Raw genomic sequence first — 20,496 nt, forward strand, 5'->3', positions numbered from 1 at the left:
TAAATGCAAATCTTATTTGATTTTCTCACCAAAAATAAGACACAGAAAAGAATCCAATCCTGAATTAAATCTACGAATATCATAAAAACCCAAATAATAAAAATGAGAAGTGGAAATGTTTGTGATATAATTGGACAAACAGATTCCTTGTTTCCAAGTTTCAACATGTTCAAATAATGTAATTTCTTCAAAACAATGGGCATTGTTCAAAAGAGGCAAACTATTGTATAATTCAAGCATATCTAAGAGTACTACATTTTCAAAGAACTTGGTAAATCATAATAAGCATTTTCTTTCAGGGCTTGTCAGAAGTAAAACTTCTCGAAATCATTCTAAGGAAAGAATAATTTTCGTTACAGATTTCTTATAACGAAACTTAGTTTTTGAGGGGGGAAACTCCAACATTTCTATGCCCATGCAATCAAATAAAGAATCTTGGCAGTTTGCATTGAAAAGATGGAAGTTAAGAATATCTACAGAAGATATAAAACTAAAGCAATACAAAAGTAAAGACTATGCAATATTATAAAAAAGGTAAGATACAGGTAGTCCTTGACTTACAACAATTCATTGAGTGACAGTTCAAAGTTACAACAGAACTGGAAAAAATAACTTATGACCATTTTTCACACTTATGACCGTTGCAGCATCCCCACAGTCATGTGACTTACATTTGGATGCTTGACGACTGACTCACATTTATGACGGTTGAAGTGTCCCGTAGTCATGTGATCTTTTGCAACCTTCTGACAAGCAAAATCAATGGGGAAATATGATTCACTTAACAACCATGTTACTAATTTAAGAACTGCAGTGATTCACTTAACGAATATGGCAAGAGAAGTCGTAAAATGGGGGACAAAACTCACTTAACAAACTCACTTGGCAACATAGATTTTGGGCTCAATTGTGGTCGTAGGTTGAGGACTACTTGTAAAGTACAGTTGGTAACTTCGCCTTTAATTAATGTACCAGTGTATCATCAAAAGATTTCTAAAAGCGAGCTACAGTGCAAAATTTAATAGGAGTATAACCAATACAGTTAGGAACGCATATAATAAAAATGACTGGACATTTTGCATTAAAAATTAAGGAGCCTGAAAATCTGCTGTTATTTGCACAGCATTCAATGACATTAAAACAAGTGAATTGTACCTCTGGACATGACCAGATTCACAACAGTGGGGTAAAATCAGTTGTGTACAGATAGTCCTCGCCTTACACTAATCACTTGTTCAGTGACCATTTGAAATTACAACAGCACACACAAAAAAGTGGCCTTTTGATGTTGGGGGAACCTTTTTTCACACTTACAATTGTGGCAGCATCCTCATGGTCATATGATCAGATTTTGGACATTTGGCAACTGGCATGTATTTATGGTGGTTGCAGTGTCCCAAGGTCATGTGATCACCTTTGTTGGCAAGCAAAGCCAACGAGAAAACCAGATTCACTTAACAACCATGTTACTCACTTAACAACTGCAGTGATTCACTTAATAACTGGCAAGAAATGTCATAAAATGGGACAAAACTCACTTAACTGTCTTGTTTAGCAATGGAAATTTTGGGGTCTATGGCAGTCATAAGACAAGGACTACTTGTGATAGGAAATGGAAGATGGAGAAGGGCAGTCCATTCCTATATAACACTGCAAGATGCAGATTGTGGAACAGACTGAATTATAGCTGTCAAATATATGAATGAAATTCAGATCAATGAAGAATAGATGCGCCAACAAGACCTGACGTGTAATGCACCCACTCAAAAAATAAGCTGTACATTGCACATTCAGTATACATGCAAAAGGAAATCAGGAAGTTATGGAAAGATCCCACAAGAAGAAGATATAATTATAGAACACTCACTTCCCATGCCAACAACAAATGGCAAGAAAATGTATTTTAAAATGTCAATAAATACAACATCAAAAAATGAGAACCAAAAATTATTTTAAGAAAATTAATTATTTAAATTATACTGTATTGGATCCCTTTACAAATGGGTTTCTAGAGCAACAGAATCATATTCAGGAACTGTCCCCAATAGGTACTAAAGGTTCAACAGACAGCTGGCCCTTTGTCAAATATGGCATTTATAGATAAAACACCCTTTGAACTGTTTACAACTGCAAGGGATAGCAGTTAAAGAGCAAATAGCTTCTTGTGAAATGCACACATTCTCTATAGCAGGGGTGTCAAACTGCCAGCCTGCGGGCTGTATGCGTCATGCCAAAACCGCGCCTAACCCATTGCCGGCAATGGGGAAAAAGTCGCTATACATCGCGACATGTCACGTGATGTCGCAGGTTTGACACCCTTGCTCTATGGAATACAGATTGTAAAATATTAGTGTAAGTAATGTAAATGAATGTGTAAATAATTGAGCCATGACACTAATTCCTTACACAATAAAAGTTTAGCTTAAGATCTTATAAAGAAGAATAGAGCCACAGAGGTATAAAGATATGCCATATGATATGGCAGTCTTTTTTTTTAAGGGGGGGGGGAAGCACATAAGATGAGCTAATTCAAGGTGGACAATGAAAAACAAGATAATTTAAACTGAAGGCAAACCAGTTCAGAAATCTTGCTAAGAAAACTGCAGACTTGTGCAGGCAGGTTTACCAGACTAACTTAAAGGTGCATACACACAGTTCCTTGACGCAATGATCAGCTGACAAAAGTTTCCATCTTTTGGACACGAGATCTGACAGCATCTTTTAAAAGAAAACAATTATGTCTGGCGAGTTACAGGAAATAGGATGGAAGATAATGAGGAAGAGGCGGATGATTACTAACAAGATTACAGCACTCCCCTTGGAATTATTGTTGGAGAGTGGTGGAGAGGGAGACCTTTAGCTCAGGTAATCACCAAGAGTTGAGCCCATGTTAATTTTTATTTTTATTTATTTTTATTTTTATTCCATTTATATCCCGCCCTTCTCCGAAGACTCAGGGTGGCTTACAAGCTTAGCAGTAGCCTTCATTCTATGTATATGCCTGCTTATTAGGGCTTTCACACACACCCCAAGCGGCATTATTACAAAGTCAGCTTAATTGCCCCCAACAATCTGGGTCCTCATTTTACCTACCTCGGAAGGATGGAAGGCTGAGTCAACCTTGAGCCTGGTGGGATGCGAACCTGCACTAATTGCAGGCAGCTGGTGTTACTTAAGGAGGCATTAGCCCACTGCTCCACCAAGGCTCTTTAATGTTACCTAGCTAATTAACCTGTCCATCCTAGTCAGCAACCGAGCCGCAGTCTTTACAGCTAAATTCTGGAAAACGGCAGGAAGGCACTATCCCAGTAATGGCAGAAACTGCACTTCTTTGGGTAAACCAAACCAAGACTGAAGAACAAACAGGAAACCAGCAACAATTGACTGAAAAGGCTGCGATGGGAGGCTAATGCTCGTGTGGCTGTGTTTCCAGGGAGGGTGAGGGGCAAACAAGGGCGTCCTCCTCTCGACTCTGAAACCCAGTTTCCTCCGCGTCGAGACAGAATTCCCCGGCGCTATCCTTGGTGCTGATCCCTCCCCAATTCTGCCAAGTTCGGGAATCCTAAGGCTTGAAAGGAAGAGAGAAAGGTGAGCATAATTTTGCCGGTTCCGTTTTGGCGGCCTTTGCCAGCCTTCCCAAAGTCCCACTCCCCCAGCGACAAATCCGAGCTCCCAAAGGGAGTGCAGATGGAGCGTCAGCTTTCCACGAAACTCCTTTCCGCGCCAGTGGCGGCGCTCTGCTCGTTGAGAAGGAGCGACCGAGGCAGACGGAGAAGCACAGAGGGAGGCGGATTTCTTCCAAGCGCTAGTTTCCCGGATCGTCTCCGTGGCCTTCGATGGCCCTGTCGGCAGCCCGGAGAGCTTTGGGGGGCACAGGACTAAAAGGGCTTCATGGCTGAGCGAAGGAAGGGAGGGACGTCAAGGGGCTGGAGCAGGAGAGCTTTCTAATATCAGGGTGCGGAATGGAGGCCGATTATCCCGCTTTTGAAAACCCGCTCTGCGGCGAGTTCAAGCACATTTACCAAAGGATCAAAGAGACCTATAAGGAGATCAAAGAGGATCTCACCCCTTACAAGGATGACCGTTACTACAGGTAAGAGGAGAGAGCGAGGGAACGGTGCTGAGTTAGCTGCATCCCCCGAATCTTCCCGCAGGCTGGCGGAAGGGAAGCAAAAGATGCTTCCCTCGATTTGGGGCGCCAGATGGGATGGATCATTAACTCTCCGCATCCTGCTCATCTCCACACATTTGGGGGACACCAGTTCGGTAAAGGCCAGGCTGAGAGCAAGAGCTTTTTAATGTTCCCTAAGAGGACTGTGCGCATGAACAGTTGGGCCTGTGGGCCAGGGGGACTGACTAGCCTGACATCAGCGAGCTTCTCAAGCATCAATGGGTGATTTAGGCAAGATCGTATGCTCAGGGAGCTTTTCATATTCTGGGCAGCCTTCCCTCCTCGGTCGGGGTGGGTGGGGGAGTGGAAGATGGCGCCTGCAACAGGGTCCTCATGTAAACCTTAGAAAAGCAGCTTTGGCTTATATAGTATCATGAGAACAATTCCCTTTCGTTACAAAATGGCTGTCTGTGAAAGAGCTCTGATTTCTCCCAGCTGAGTTAATTGTTTTCTTGGGAATGTGGTCTTGAGTGAAGATTTAAAAGATTCCCTTTGTCAGGGAAGGGAAGGCTGCCTTACATTTCTTGAATCCTGATGGTGATTGGAAAAAAATCTGTTCTTTGTCTAAATGTTTGGATGATAACCCCAGATTAGGTTTCTGTCTGTGCTTGCCTATGCTGAAGGGATGCATATCCTCAAGGCTGGGGTTTAACTTCCCAATAAGTACATAGAAATTATGTGACAGAAAATGATACGGGAAAACCAGAATTGCTCAACCTGCCTACCATATAGTGTATCCCAATAAGCAATTTCAATTAATATAGGATCACAGTTAAGAATGTATCTCTTGAAGAAGCCAACCTTATCCAAAAGTTTCCAAGGTGTCATGATGGAGATAAAGTTCTCTCTTCCTCTTTGGTCTCTCACTGGCATCCAGGGGAGGAATATTTGATTTGAAGAAAAAGTTCCACTTCCATTGGCAAAAATCTCAACCAAATTCATTAACAATCATCTTGGTGGGAACTAAAAGTGAATCAATAGTTATTTTTATGCCTAATCATAAGACCGTAAAATAAAATTTAGCTTATATTAATTTATAATAAAATTTAATTGCTTCCTAGATTTAACTGTGACATGGATTAATTGCACGGTCCTGATTTCCCCACTCAGTGAGCCCCTGATTTTTTTTAAAAAAAACAAAATCTCGCTATATTTTTTTGAAAATTTTTTATTAGTTTTTATAGAGTTAAGGAGGGGGGTAAGGGGATGGGAATTACGGTTAGGGTACAGGAAAGGTTGGGGGTGAGGGTTGGGGTTTCCCCCAATAACATTCAAACGCTATAATATTTTTAAGAAAGAAAACCCCCCACAATGCTCAGTCTTGAGAATGTTAATACAGTGAACATCTGTATTGGCTGTTGTATATGTTTACTAGAACTTGTGAGTAATAATGCTGGCCAAAGTATAGTCATGTTTTTAGAAGGACGTACCATGTTTTCCTGAAAGTAAAACCTACCCCCAAAATAAGCTCTAGCTTGATTTTGGGGGGTGGATCTAATATAAGCCCTACCACAAAAATCAGCCCTAGTTTTGGAGCAAGGTGCACACCTAAAAATCAAGCTAGGGTGGGGGTGGAAGAGTGGAGCTTCCCCATGCACCCCACACCCGTTTACTGTTGCAGCCAGGCTTCTCATGAATCAACACCTGCCTCACCTCACTAGCCCACTTCTTCTGTGGAGCCTCCCAGCCTGCATTTTGCGGTCGGAGGCTGTCCAGAAAGACTTCTGCAGGCCAGAACTGAACTACAGATTCAATCCGTAGCTCGGTTCTTGGCTGCAGAGGCCTTTGCAGGCTGGGGGGGGGGGCACGAGCATCAATCCAGAGCTCCATTCTCAGCTGCAGAGGCATTTCCTTTGGCCATAGAAGAAGTGGGCCAGCTGAGTGGGGCTGTTGGCACTGCCACGAAGTGAAACTGTGAAAAAGACACCTCCTGAAATTAGACCTGATGCCTCTTTTGGAGGCAAATGTTTTTTTTTAAAAAATAAGACCAAGTCTTATTTTGGGGGAAACAGTAGATGCACTTTGCCTGAGATGAAAAAAGGAAGTGGTACCTCAGCCTCCTCTCAGCTAAGTATGCAACAGTATGCAGTACTGGCCGACTTACCTTTTGAGATTAGAAGTCTGATAAGATATCCCAGTCCCTAAAGAGTCTACTTACTTTCTTTCGACTTCCTCAGAATCAATTATTTTAAGCAGCTATTGCAGAGAGTAAGGAAGCTGACTTTGAGGGATATATGCAAGAACCGTGTCCTAGGCAAAAGAGCCTGAAATATATTTTAAGACTTGATGATATTCAGAAGCAGTTCAGGCTCCTGAATATTATCAAAATCCATTGAAGTACAAGGAGGAGAGGAGACACAACACAACCGGGATCACAAAGGTCTGTTTTTATAGCCCATCTCAATAACAGTAGCTTTAGCCTTCCTTTAGAGTTGATTTACATTATCATTAAATCACCAGGAGTGAAAATGCGGGAGGTTTTCACACATTAGAGACATGGGACAAGTTTGCAGTGCACTAAACCTTGGCTTAATGATGGTTTATTAAATAACCTCCACTGACATGTTTCACACAGTGTGATAAACAGAAATCATAGTTTACAAAACCCAACTAGTACATGCATCACTCTAAGCCATATCCATATAAAGCAGCAGTGACAAGAGATTGAAAAAGGACAGGTTGTTAGGGAAAATATGCAAATAATGCTTACATGGTAAACCACTCAGAGAGTGCTGTAAAACACTGTGGGGCAGTATATCAGCCTAAATGCTATTGGTATTGCTATTAATATTGACTTTCTTGATTACAGAAAGGCCTTTGATTGTGTTGACCATATGAAGTTGTGGAAAGTCCTTAGGAAAATAAGAATCCCAAAATATTTAATTTCAACACCTCAGACAGGACAGAAACCATGCCATGTACAGAACATGGCAATAGAGATGGGCTCCAGGTGGCATAGGATTAAAACAAGACTGTATGCATCCCCTTATCTATTCAACATTATATGCTGAATAAAGGTGTCAGGAAGGGCATCCAGCCAGAAAATGCCCAGCTCCATCCAGTAGTCACAACTCTATTCAGAATTAAGGAACTACATGGTTATTAAAAAAATGTTGAATAATATTGAGATCTAGTTCTCTGGAGAAGGCTGTCATGTTGAAAAGGTGGAAGAAAGAGAAGAGGACAATTAGTGGCAAAGTGATGAATGCATGGTGGAAGATATGAAAAAAATCTATTGTTTTGAGGGGTTGACACTGACGTGACGGCATATAATCAAAACTGGAAAAGCACAATTTCAAATTTAGAAGAGGAAACTTAAGTAACATGTACTATATGGTGATGATACTGCTCTGAAAGCTGAAAAAAAATGCAAATGAACCTCTTTTGATAAAAATCAAGGTGCACACTTGAAAATTAAAGGCCAAATTAATGACAAAATTAAAAAAAAAACAGTCCTAGAATTGACAATGAAGATGCTGACACGATCCTTAACTTCTGCTTTTTTATGATTAGCACTTAGAGTAGCCAAGAAGGCCTTGGAAAAGATATTCAGAGATAAGTATCATATTTACTTCAGTCACAGACTAACAAAAAGGAATAAAAACAAAACATAGAAGTAATCAAACAGCAACACATTAGAGACAACATCAGTGAATGCTCGGATGTATCTTTATCTACAGAGATGAGAGTCAGGCAGGGAACTGCTTCCCCTGTGAAGCAAAAGTTGGAATAATAATAATAATAATAATAATAATAATAATAATAATAATAATAATAATAATAATAATAATAATAATAATAATAATAATAATAATAATAATAATAATAATAAGAAGAAGAAGAAGAAGAAGAAGAAGAAGAAGAAGAAGAAGAAGAAGAAGAAGAAGAAGAAGAAGAAGAAGAAGAAGAAGAAGAAGAAGAAGAAGAAGAAGAAGGAAGTAGTAGTAGTAGTAGTTGGAAGGGACCTTGGAGGTCATCTAGTCCAACCCCCTGCTCAGGCAGGAAACCCTATACCATTTCAGGCAAATGGCTGTCCAGTCTCTTCTTAAAAACCTCCAGTGTTGGAGCATTCACCACCTCTGGAGGCTGAATTTGAATTTGAAGAATTTGAAGAAGCATCAATGCTTTGGAATTTTGATGTTGGAAAACCCCCGAGAATATCACAAATAGTCAAAACAGGCAAGTGGGTCTCAGGACAAATCAATTCAAAGAGGCACAAATGGCCACACTCAGTTTGTCACACTTTGGGCTCTCTTGAAAAGTAGATTGTAATGATGAGGGAGATGGAAGGGGCAAAAAAAGGATGACCTATATCAAGTTGGATGGACTCAGGAGCAATGGGTGTGCCATTTGAAGTGCTTGGAGGACTGGGTTGGGTATAGAGTGTCATGGACAAAATCAATCTGGTTGTTAAGAGCTGTCACCCACTTAATAGCATATAATCAATGAAATTAGTCCATCAGTTATGTTTGAGCCTGGTGAGGAGAAATTTCCTGACAGTGAGAACAATTAACCAGTGAAACGGATGACTTGCCTCCGGAAGTTGTGGGTGCTTCATCACTGGAGATTTTTAAAGAAGAGAGTGGACAACCAATTGTCCAGAATAGTGTAGGGTCTCTTGCTTTGAGCAAGAGGGCGATTGGACTAGAAGACCTCCAAGGTCCCTTGCAACTCTGTGATGCTGTTATTCCGGATTATTTGTTTTGGAATTTAGTGTGGCGTGTGAAAGCTTGTGCGATTTTCAAGGAACGTCAGCCGCCAGAATTTTGCACCAACTCGAGGCGGATTTTATCATTTTAAAGCAGGGGTCTTCAAACTTGGCCCTTTTATGACTTGTGGACTTCAACTCCCAGAATTCCTCAGCCAGCTTTGCTGGCTGAGGAATTCTGGGAGTTGAAGTCCACAAGTCATAAAAGGGCCAAGTTTGAAGACCCCTGTTTTAAAGGCAAAGAAGCAGGAGGAGCCTCGGAAACGAGGATTCCTGAGCTTTGTTTGGAGGTTCGGCAAGTCTTTCCGACCCAGTCCCTCAGAGGTTTTCAAAGGGCCCGGCTGAGGCAGCCATGGCAATCTTTCCTGGCAGCGCGCGGCTGCTCCCCCTCCCTTCCTCCAAAGATCGGCGGGGCGGGACTCTCCTCGTCCTGTTCCCTTGGCCAGGAGGCAGGGCTGGGACGCCGGGTGACGCACGCGGAAGTGATATGAGCGGCTCGCGGGCGGTGCCGCCACCGGGCCAGGTGGCAGTGGAGTGGCCCCTCGGCTGAAGGCGAGATGCTGGCAAGGTGAAGGAGCCTTGGTGCGCATGTGCAGCCTGGACATGGAGCTGTGAGTTGGAGAGGGGCTGCTCTTGGAAAGGGAGCGTGGGGGGGGGGCTTCCTTGGGAAGCGTGGTGCCTTGACCGCCAAGGGCAGGGGTCTTCAAACTTGGCCCTTTTATGACTTGTGGACTTCAACTCCCAGAATTCTGGGAGTTGAAGTCCACAAGTCATAAAAGGGCCAAGTTTGAAGACCCCTGGCCAAGGGGGTATAGTCGAGGGAGGAAGGAGGGGCGATCGCACGGCGCTGGCTTAGCAATTTTGTTCCCATCCTACTGTGCGTAACTCAAGCCAGACTTTGTAAAGCCTTTCCCAGCCTGATGTGATCCGGTTACGTTGGAACATACGGCCCGGAGTTGGTGGCCGGTTCCGAAGTTGAGGAGGAAATTAGGCTCAGACCAAGGGTCGGAAAGAGCAGTTTGGTAGCTCCGGTCCAATCTTCCCTCTTGGTGATACTGTCCAGATTGATGGGCTCCCATAATCGATGCTCTAGCAGTGTTTCTCAACTTCAGCAACTTTTAAGATGTGTGGACTTCAGTTCCCAGAATCCATCATGCGGGTTGTGGAGTTCTGGGAGTTGAAGTTCACGCATCTATATAGTACAATTTTGGAGAGCACCAGGTTGAAACAAAGTTGATTTAGCTGATGGAAAGCAGGCTTGTTTCCAACTTCCATATAGGATTTAAACGATAAGACTGAACTTATGTGATGAGATAATCAGAAAGTAATAGCTTTCCTATGTAAAACTGTAACCTGTTGCATTTATAATTGGAATAAGAGCTGCCAAGTCAAGAGATGTAATTTCACTGGGAGTTATGAGGTGTGTCGATTTTAATTTTAGAAACAAGGCCCCAGGAAAGATTTCTCCTCTTCCTGTCTGAAACACTGTGAGCAGCTGTGTTTATGTCTTTATTAAAATTGTTGATGCTTTTAAAAAGTGTTTGTGGATTGACACATAATGTTGATTTCCTTTTTTGTATTGGAATGCAGAATGAAACATTGTCACTTCTTGGTCCCAAAGCCATATTAATGTTGGGGATAGGCAAGGTTAGATATAAATGTGTTCTAAATGTTGGCTACATTATATTATCATGCAAGAACCAGCCATTATAATGAAGGCTGAATCTTTTTGCCTTTTACTGAGGCATCTGAAGGCATAGTAAGTGAAGAGATCTAGGATCTTTCAAAATTTCTTGGGTGGGGGTGTCTTCTAAATTTCTCTTCAAGTAAACATCAGCACATTATAAAGGAAATACAGAAACAGAAGTTTGTGTGTTTCTGTGGTTTTATGTTGCTTTCTGATTCTTTCAAGAACATCTGAGTATCATTTTCTGATTATGCACAGGGACAATGATAAGGACACAAATTGGATCAAATGTAGCCCTTACCATTAAGACATAGCCTGCTTTATGTAAATCAGGAATAAGTTATGCATACACTTCCAAGAAGGTTGACTTACATATTTGATAAGAATATGCTACTGTTTAATACAAACCCTTCCAAAGTGATGTCTAAAAATCTTTAAAAATATGAATTAATGACCACATATATTAGATAGAAATTCTATCTTTTAATTTTGGAATTGTTTGTCTGGAAGAAAAAAGCACCCCCACCACCGATAACATAAAGTTTACCTGTAACTTATTTTTTTATCTCCTTGTTGACAGACTGGCTCCAATGCGATTATATACTCTGTCCAAGCGCCACTTTGTTTTGGTCTTTGTAGTATTCTTCATTTGTTTTGGCTTGACAGTCTTAATAGGCATTGCAGGTAAGATTTTCACCTTTTCTTCTAGATTTTTTTTACTTGCTTCTTATTCTGTTCCTGGGCTGCATTTGTGATTACTATAACAGTGAAACCACCGAAGGTATTCCATGTTTGTATCTCGATATAAAAATGGTAAATGAATATTAGGCATTATCGATCATCCTTGACTTAACGACCACAACTGAGCCCAAAATTTCCATTGCTAAGCAAGTGAGTTTTTCCCCATTTTGCAAGTTTTATTGCCGTGGTTGTTAATTTGAATCACTGCAGTTCTTAGGTTAGTGACACAGTTGTTAAGAGAATCTGGCTTTCCCATTAACTTTGCTTGTCAGAGGGTCACTGTCAGAGCATGCACTGTCTTATTGCGCTGAGGTAACCCAGGAGTAAACACAGTAAACAGTGGTCTATATTAAATGGTGGTTTATCTTACACTATCTACAATATCGTACACCAGGAACAATATACATACACGTGTTAATACAGCAGGTTCCAACACACCACAGTTATAGCAGGAATACAGAAGAGAGAGAATACATCTGCGGAGCCTTCCTTTTTTTACAAAGCTCTTAAAGAGAAACAGACCCTGACTGCTCTTAAAGAGACATTAGACCCTGCTGAGTCATTTCCAACATTACATCATACATTACATCAGCTGGTTAGCTTCTAAATCATTACCTTGACAGTCACAAAAGGGGATCACATGACCCCCGGACACTCATCCATCATAAATATGAACCAATTGTCAAGCGTCCAAATCCTGATCACTTGACCTTGGGGGATGCTGCAATGGTCATAAGTGAAAAACAGTCATAAGTCACTTTTTTCAGTGTCCTTGTAACTTTGGTCACTAAATGAATGGTTGTAAGTCGAGGACTACCTGTTCTGAAAGATACTAATGTTTTAAGAGGAGTGATAGTTGATGACCTTCAAGAACAAAGAGTGCAAATGTGCTCCCCCGTTTTGAATTTGCACTCCGTACAATCATTCATTTAGTGACAGTTTAAAGTTACAATGGTACTGAAAAAAGTGACTGTCATTCTTATGACAGTTGCAGCAACCCCACGGTCACGTGACCAAAATTGGGCACTTGCAACTAGCATGTATTTACAACAGTTGCAGCATCTGGTGTCCTGCCATTTGCAACCCTGTCAGCTGTCTTCTGAAAGCCAAGTCAATGGGGGAAGCTGGAGTTGCTTAATGTCAACATGATTTACTTCATAACTGCAATGGTGTAATTAACTGTGCCAGATACTGTATCCAGTTTTGGTCACCACAATGTAAAAAAGATGTTGAGACTCTAGAAAGAGTACAGAGAAGAACAACAAAGATGATCAGGGGACTGGAGGCTAAAACATATAAGGAATGGTTGCTGGAATTGGGTATGTCTAGTTTAATGAAGAGAAGAACAAGAGCGGACATGATAGCAGTGTTCCAATATCTCAGGGACTGCCACAAAGAAGAGGGAGGCAAGCTATTCTCCAAAGCACCTGAAGGCAGGACAAGACGCAATGGATGGAAGCTAGTCAAAGAGAGAAGCAACCTAGAACTAAGGAGAAATTTAGAACAATTAATCAGTGGAACAACCTGCCTCCAGAAGTGGTGAATGCTCCAACACTGGAAGTTTTTAAGAAGATACTGGACAGCCATTTATCTGAAATGGTATAGAGTTTCCTGCCTGAGCAGGGGTTTGGACTAGATGACCTCCAAGGTCCCTTCCAACTTTATTATTATTATTATTAATAATAATAATAATAATTCAGGTGTGATTTGCTTAACAACTGCCTTGCTTAACAACAGAAATTCTGGTCTCAGTTGTACTTGAATGCCTCTAATGAAGTAGAAACTTGGTGTAGAACAGTCTCATCACCACAAGTTGTGGTTTGCTTTTTTTTTTAGTGGGGAGTTTCAAATGCCCTTTGTGTAGTTAATTGAAAACACATAGTCCTCAAGTTACAACCATTTGTTTAGCAACCGTTTGAAGTTAACAACAGCACTGAAAAAAAGGGACTCACAACCCTGTCCTCACACTTAGAACTGTCAAAGCATTCCCATGATCACATGATCAAAATTTGGGCATTTGGCAACTAACATGTATTTACAAAAGTCGCAGCGTCCCAGGATCACCTGATCTTCATTTGTAACCTTCCCACCCGGCTTCCGACAAGCCAAATCAATGGGGGAGGCCAGACTCACTTAATGACCACATGATTCACTTAACAGAAAGAGTTTCAGCAGCAAACTGAGGATGAACCTGACAGGCTTTGCATGTATTTAGGGCAGTTCACTTACTAACCATGGCCAAAACCTGTCGTAAAATTGGGCAGGGCTCATTTAACAACCGCCTTACTTAGCAATGGAAATTCTGGTGCAGTCGTGGTGGTATATTGTATACTGTAAATCAGAAGTTCCCAACCTTTTGGGCACCAGGTTACGTGGAGAGAGGTTTTTCCGCGGACCGGAGAGTGCGTGGTTTTGTGTGCTGCCAGTATCCTGCGGATGGGGCTTTGCTTGTTTGTGCGGACCGGTTGCTGGCATGCCGCGGCTCAGTACTGGCCCACGGACCAGGGCTTGGGGACCCCTGCTGTAAATGTTGTTTGTGACATTGAATAAGAAAATGGTGTCTGAATAAAATGCAAGTACTGTATTTAAATGTAGCCTGTTCACACCCAATTTCTAAACGCAAGTAAAGCATGCAGAGTTCCTCTGCAGTTTGATGGTGAAACTCCTTCAGTATAGTTGCCCTCCAGGGCTACATAGATGATATTTGATGTCACGTTGGAAGGGTGAACCTGACCTTTGTTATCCTGGGGAAGTGGATGCTGATGTAGGTGCTTTACCTTTGCACAATAGCTGGGGCAGATGGATTTGCTGGCATGCCCAAGTGGCTGATACACACTGTTTGCTTTTACAGGGAGGTGCAAAATTCTCTCCTTTGGTGAGGCAGACGGGTTTTTCAGGAGCTAGAAAATCTTTCTTCTTCTTCTTCTTTTTTTTTTGCTTTCATGGGAAGTGGATTCAACTGTCCTGCAATTTTAACATAATATATTCCATGGTCTTATCTGAATGAGGTGTTTGTCTTAAAAGCTTTTGGATTTTTTTTTTAAAAAAACCCCAAAACATTTGATAGCTTTACAGCAATGTTTCTCCATGTCATCAGCCTTAAGATGTGTGGACTTCAACTCCCAGAGTTCCACAGCCATTCGTAGATTAAATTCTGTGCCTTTATGTATCGTTCAGGTCCCAGAGTCATTGAATGCATATCAGAAATACCTCCGATGAATAATGGTTCAAAGGTAAGTCTTGTTGTCCTTGGTTTTGGATTTGATGTGTTCTGACTTTATAGACAATTTTAACCGTTCTACAAATACTGTAGATAAAAAGGTATCATTCCAACAATTTCTTATATTCAGAATAATATTAACCATGGTCTCGGGTTTCTCTTGAGTCTACGGCTTGCACAACCGTTCAGTGGTTCAGTAGCAAAAAGGTCAAGGCACTTCCTACTGACTCCCAGACTATAATTCAAGGTAATAGCTGTTACCTTGTTCCTTCTGCTTCCATACCAAATACAGTCCTCCACTTACAGCCATTCATTTAGTGACCATTCAAACAGTGGTCACTAAACAGCACTGAAAAAAGTGACAACCATTCCTGGCATTTAGGATGATCACAACATCCCCATGGTCATGTAATCAAAATTCGGTTGCTTGGCAACCAGCCAATATTTATGACGTCTCAGGATCATGTGATTGTCATCAGAGACCTTTCCAGCTGGCTTCTGACAAGCAAAGTCAATGGGGGAAGCTGGATTCACTTAATGTCTGCATGGCTCACTCAACAACTGCACTGATTTGCTTAACAACCATGGCAAAAGAGATTGTAAAATTAGATCTGACTCAACTTCCTTGCTGGTCTCCATTGTGGTTGTAAGCTAAAGATTATCTGTAAACTGTTAGCCCCTTTCTCTTAATGAAATGCAGATTTTTAAGATTTCTTAGGGATCAGAATATGCTTCGTGGCTAAGGACAAAACAACGAAACCCTTTCATTACATAGAAATGTAAAAAGTTGAGATTTGATTTTAATGTCTGATTTTACTGCAACAGAGAGTCGGAAGTCAATGCCTTTTGTCAATGCCCCCCCCCTTTCTCCATACCTTTTTTGTTTTCCCTTTTGCTACTGTTTTCCCCTACTATTTGCTTTTGTAATTTCACATTTTATGTTATAAATGAATAAAACTATTTTTTTAAAAAAAGAAACCTTTTCCAAACTGACAGGGTTATAAATTGCATAGCATAGCACTTGTGTCAGAAGCACCAAAGGGCTTCCAGGTTGAAAGGATTAGCCAGTGACACCACCATTGTCTGGGAGATGCCCGGTAGGGGGGGCTTCTTTCATGTCCCTGGCAGGAGCTGGAGCGAAGGATGGGAGCTCAACCCTGTACCACGGCTCCACTCGGGTCTTGAACATGGGCTTGCTAACCTCCAACTCAGCGTCTTAATCACCCAGCCACTCTGGTCGAGGAAGTGCACAAATAACATATTTTCTTTTAATGAATTACATTTGGATAATGCTATTAATTGTCAGAGGTGTATTTTTAATACATGCTCCTATATTTCTGAAAACATTTCCATGAACTTGGATCGGGTAACATTTGTACTATTAGTACTTAACAGATACGGCTAAAAAGCAAACTAGCTTATGCTTCCACTAGAATGATTTTTTAATGGGAAGATTTCACATGATTGCACCTTTGGCTTCCATTTTGTTCTAGACAAAGTCATTTCCTTTAAGTTCGCCACCAGTATCTACTTATAATCAACAACTCTGGCTTACCTGTACAGTGCACTTGGACCAACGTTCTGGTAAGGATATTTTTTTAGTTTAGTTGTGTATTGCTGTTTTGCTGCATTATCTTACTTACATATATACCTATGAATGGTATATATAGCAGGGATCTGCAACCTTGACAACTTTAAGTACATTAACTGTATTATATATTTTATATGTGGTCCAAGACAATTCCTCTTCATTCAATGCAGCCCCAGCAAGCCAAAAGGTTGGACACCCATGCTATATAGCAGGGGTCTGCAACCTTGACAACTTTAAGATTTGTGTCCACAAATCTTAAAGTTGTCAAGGTTGCAGACCCCTGCTATATAGCATGGGTGTCCAACCTTTTGGCTTGCTGGGGCTGCATTGGATGAAGAAAAATTGTCTTGGGCCACATATAAAATATATAATACAGTTAATATACATAAATCACATAACAATTTAAAAGTTTACTATTTTGTAGGGTTGCATTATTAGCTGTCTGGGGCTGCATGTGGCCCATGAGCCATGGATTGCACATGCCTGGTATAGAGTGTTTGTGTCCCATTTTGGTTTAGCATGGAGAAAACAGAGTCATATCTGACACATTGGTTTTGTATCACAGTGTCTTAGGTGCTTGATAATCCTGCCTCCCCCACTGTATATATCAAGAAGCCAATAAAAATGGGGTGTTAGCAAGAAACAGATTGCGGCACATTACCCATTACTGATGTCAAGATATGACTAGGCCAGGGGTAGGCAACCTTGGCGCTTTTATGACTCGTGGACTTCAACTCCCAGAATTCCTGAGCTGGCTATGCTATGCAGGCTCAGGAATTCTGGGAGTTGAAGTCCACGAGTCATAAAAGAGCCAAGGTTACCTACCCCTGGACTAGGCAATGTATGTACCAAGACTTTTTGTAGCTGTGGAACATATATCAGAAAAATCTTCTTACTGAAATCAGTTTGCCAGGAAAAGATGGCTTATATTGCTTCTGCAGTTTGGGTTAACTAAGAAAATACATTTTTCCTTTGAGGAAAATTCCCCTGAAGATGGACTATATTGCAAAACGTTATTTTCTTTTGCTACATCAGGTACATGTAACTGCCAGCATTTGCTGTATGTACCATACACATGCTACAGTGTGTATCATTATATATATATTAGTTATTAATTTATCAAATTTATATACCTGTTCATCTCACAAATGTTTTTTTAAAAGGCTAAAATAACAAATTTTCACATCATTGTATATTCTTTTAAAAAGGATAGAGGGTAAATAAATCAATAGTAAGTAGTTACCTGAAGATTAATTTAGTGCTAACCAGCCAATGGATTAAGCTCCTGTAAACAAAACTGGGTGTATTGCTAAAGGAAGTCACCCGTTCTTAGACTGCTTCATACAAAGAAGCAACATTAAAAATATATATTCAAAAGCCCTTCATAAAAAGATTAGGAGAATAGGTATATAAATTAGAAAATGAATAATAGCCATTTGAGATGAAAAGATGTTGACTTATTGCTGTCTTATTACCGTAAGTTCTTTTTTCATGCATCACTTTTGCCACAACAGATTAGGTTTCTGATCTGCCTTATCTAGTTAAGTTTTTTTTCCTTCTTTTAAAAAAAATAAGCAAAGTAAATTTCTCCAGATAACATGTGACACATTTCACGTATGTAAGATACATTTCCAGATGTCTGAAATGTAAAAGATCCAGTAATAAAAGAGCTGGAATTAACGAGCACGTTTGCTGATCTGAAATATGTGAACGGGCTGAACCTTGCTTCCAGAAATATCACGCAAATATCAGCTTAACCGAGCCAATTGTTCTCCTAGTGCTGGTTGAATATTACAGGTGTCATCCAACATGCCTGGAGGACATCTATTTGAAGAAAGCTATCGTAAGTCATAGAAGAGGGTTGCTAGTGCCTAAAAAAATATGGTGCCTATTTGGAAGCATATTTCAACATGAACTAGTTTCAGTAGCCTGTGGCTGATTGGATTGATTCTGCTGTTGATATTTCTTGATGTGTTTTCATCCTTCCTGATTTATTTTTCTCTCTTATGTTGCACGATTTCTCCTATAGGAGGGGAACACAGTCTGAGGCCCTGGGTGATGTGCAGCTCTAAAACCCTAGGAAATGGTTTTCTTAGGAACTCTTAAAGTTGTTAATGAATTGAATCTTTTAACGTAGGAGAAGGGAGAAAGTATTATATACTTGGAAGTCATCTTATTACCTATATTTAATTAAAACAAAAAAAATAGTTTTTGTCATGGCCTCTCCTAGTTCTTTTCGAGCATCTCCCCATGCAACTGAAAGGGAGAGGTTGTCCATGGTTCAAAATAAGTTCAGTCACAGGTGTTTGATTTAATGTTTCAGATAACAAATTGGATAGCTTGAAAATTAGCTTTATTATGTCAGTTACAATACGTGGTGTACTAAAGAATGGAAGTGTACGGTACTATAATAGAGAAACTCACAACCGGACAAGGATATTCAACTGTGCTAAGGTAAGCACAATAAAATTTATTATTTTTTAAAAAAATGCTGAAGTAGATGTAAAATAATTTACCTGTTAGAGAAACTCATAAATTAATTATTTGTGTATATGGGTAATCACAGATTCAACAAGTTGCCTTTCTAGGAGGTGTGATGGCAGTATGTTTGGTAGAAATTCTAAAAAAATATTATTAGTAATTTTATATAGATGAGTTCTTTGTCAGTAACAATTTAAAAAATAAGAGGCTGTACCTAAACAGTATGTGTTTTAGAACTATTCACACATTTCCAAATCAAAATGAAGTTAAGGCTATTATTAATCTACTAACCAGTTTTCATGTCACAATTCACAGGATTGTGATGAAATTATCGTGGTTCATCTTGGTTATCTGAATTTCACTCGTTATAATGTTGTTGTTACCTTTGACAAGTTTCCTGAGATCAAGATCAAGAGTTACAACTTCACAGTAAGTATAAATTGTAAAAGTAAGCAGAAAATATAGGTTCAGTTTTATATGGAAGTCCCTTTGTGTTGATTTTCTACAGAAAATCCTGAAGCAGTTGACAGTAATTATAAAATCTTTCTGAATAAGCTACCAGGCAGAGAATTGCAAATATCTGTCTGGCATTGATTTTAAGGAGTGGAAGAAATCCCTTTTTAAAAAAACTGAATAGAAGTAGATTACATACTAAACATGATTACAGTTGACTTGATTCTGAATCTGATATGACTTACAGACATATGACTTGCATAAAAAAGACAAACTGTAAAGTGCTGATCTGAAGAAAAAAAGTCTTGTGCTAAGTGTAATTACAAAAAAAAAGTAAATTGGATAAGCTACTGGAGAGCACGGAGAATGGAATTGGAGATTGCAAAGAGGAATTGAGAAAATTATTTTCTTATCTTTTTCTCTTCTGAAATATGATAAATTCTGACCGATGCAATAAAACAGTTAATTAAAATACATAGAGCAGTAAAGAGAATTGGGTAATCAGATAGATTAGCCTTGTCTAAATAATGATATATTTGCCTCACAGTGAAATGGACTGTAAAAAAGCAGCAAGCAGATCATAGGAAGGAAAGCAGTCCAAAGGTACTACTGGTATATTCAGGGGATTTATTTATTTTTTTAATTCTCTAGGCACATTTCAGAATTTGGTAGAAAGTGGAAAGAGTCTTTAAGAATCTAATTCCTATTGGGGCCCATTCAGTATTATTATCTATACTTTAATTTTGTGAGCTGTATTTCTGAAGCTTAGTTTGAAATAGGATTGGAGGAGTTAACAAATGGCGGTGAGTTCCCAAATGTTGATGGGACTTTAGATTTTGCCTGTTGTTCAGGAGAAAATTCATTTGCCAGGGATTTGTAATCCACTGCATCTAAAGAACAGTAGACAAGTGAAGGGAAATTAATTCTGTCCACACGATTCAGATCTCCTCAAAATAACGTTTGCATTGTAATGTGTGGATTAACATTTTTCTCTCTGTGAAGAAAGCTCCTCCTTATTGGTTCATTGTAGCAGATTCTCTCTTGCTGAAGGGAGAATTAACTGTCTTTCTAGATGATGACTCAGCAACTTCCTTGAGATCTGGAAGCCCAAATGGATCAATCTGCCCTACCCAGGAAGATTTTCCTGAGCTGTCAGACCTGTTTTTTTCAGTACAGTAAGACAACTACACCACAAAACCAGGCCTAAATTCCAGAGGGCACTAACCTTATCATGCTTTAATGTACACCCTATGGCAGTTCTTAAGGGAAGATAGAAACAAATTCCACATGAACTTAGTTTGTGCCCCTGTGAAGATGGGCACAGTTCTGGGAACTGAAGTCCACAAGTCTTAAAATTGCCGTTTGGAGACCCCTGCCAAAGACCATGCAATATTGTGTACTTTTTATAAGGATGCAAGGACCCATTTTTATCACTTCCCAGTTA

The 20,496-nt window shown here is 40.1% G+C and overlaps 1 protein-coding gene across 1 annotated transcript in view; it reads left to right on the plus strand.

The window, feature by feature from the left end:
- The first annotated feature begins 3,838 nt into the window (after nucleotides 1–3,838).
- The window catches only part of TMEM181 (transmembrane protein 181), a 33,213-nt gene continuing 16,555 nt past the window's right edge, over nucleotides 3,839–20,496 (plus strand). Inside the window, exons 1-6 of the mRNA XM_081335995.1 lie at nucleotides 3,839–4,093; nucleotides 11,147–11,250; nucleotides 14,485–14,540; nucleotides 16,021–16,111; nucleotides 18,442–18,572; nucleotides 18,915–19,028. Coding sequence (XP_081192121.1) covers nucleotides 3,963–4,093; nucleotides 11,147–11,250; nucleotides 14,485–14,540; nucleotides 16,021–16,111; nucleotides 18,442–18,572; nucleotides 18,915–19,028 — 627 coding nt within the window. The 5' untranslated portion in view covers nucleotides 3,839–3,962. The remainder of the gene's footprint in view (nucleotides 4,094–11,146; nucleotides 11,251–14,484; nucleotides 14,541–16,020; nucleotides 16,112–18,441; nucleotides 18,573–18,914; nucleotides 19,029–20,496) is intronic.

This window comes from Vipera berus (genome assembly GCF_964194415.1).
Source record: "Vipera berus genome assembly, chromosome: 1".
Classification (NCBI taxonomy): Eukaryota; Metazoa; Chordata; class Lepidosauria; order Squamata; family Viperidae; genus Vipera; species Vipera berus.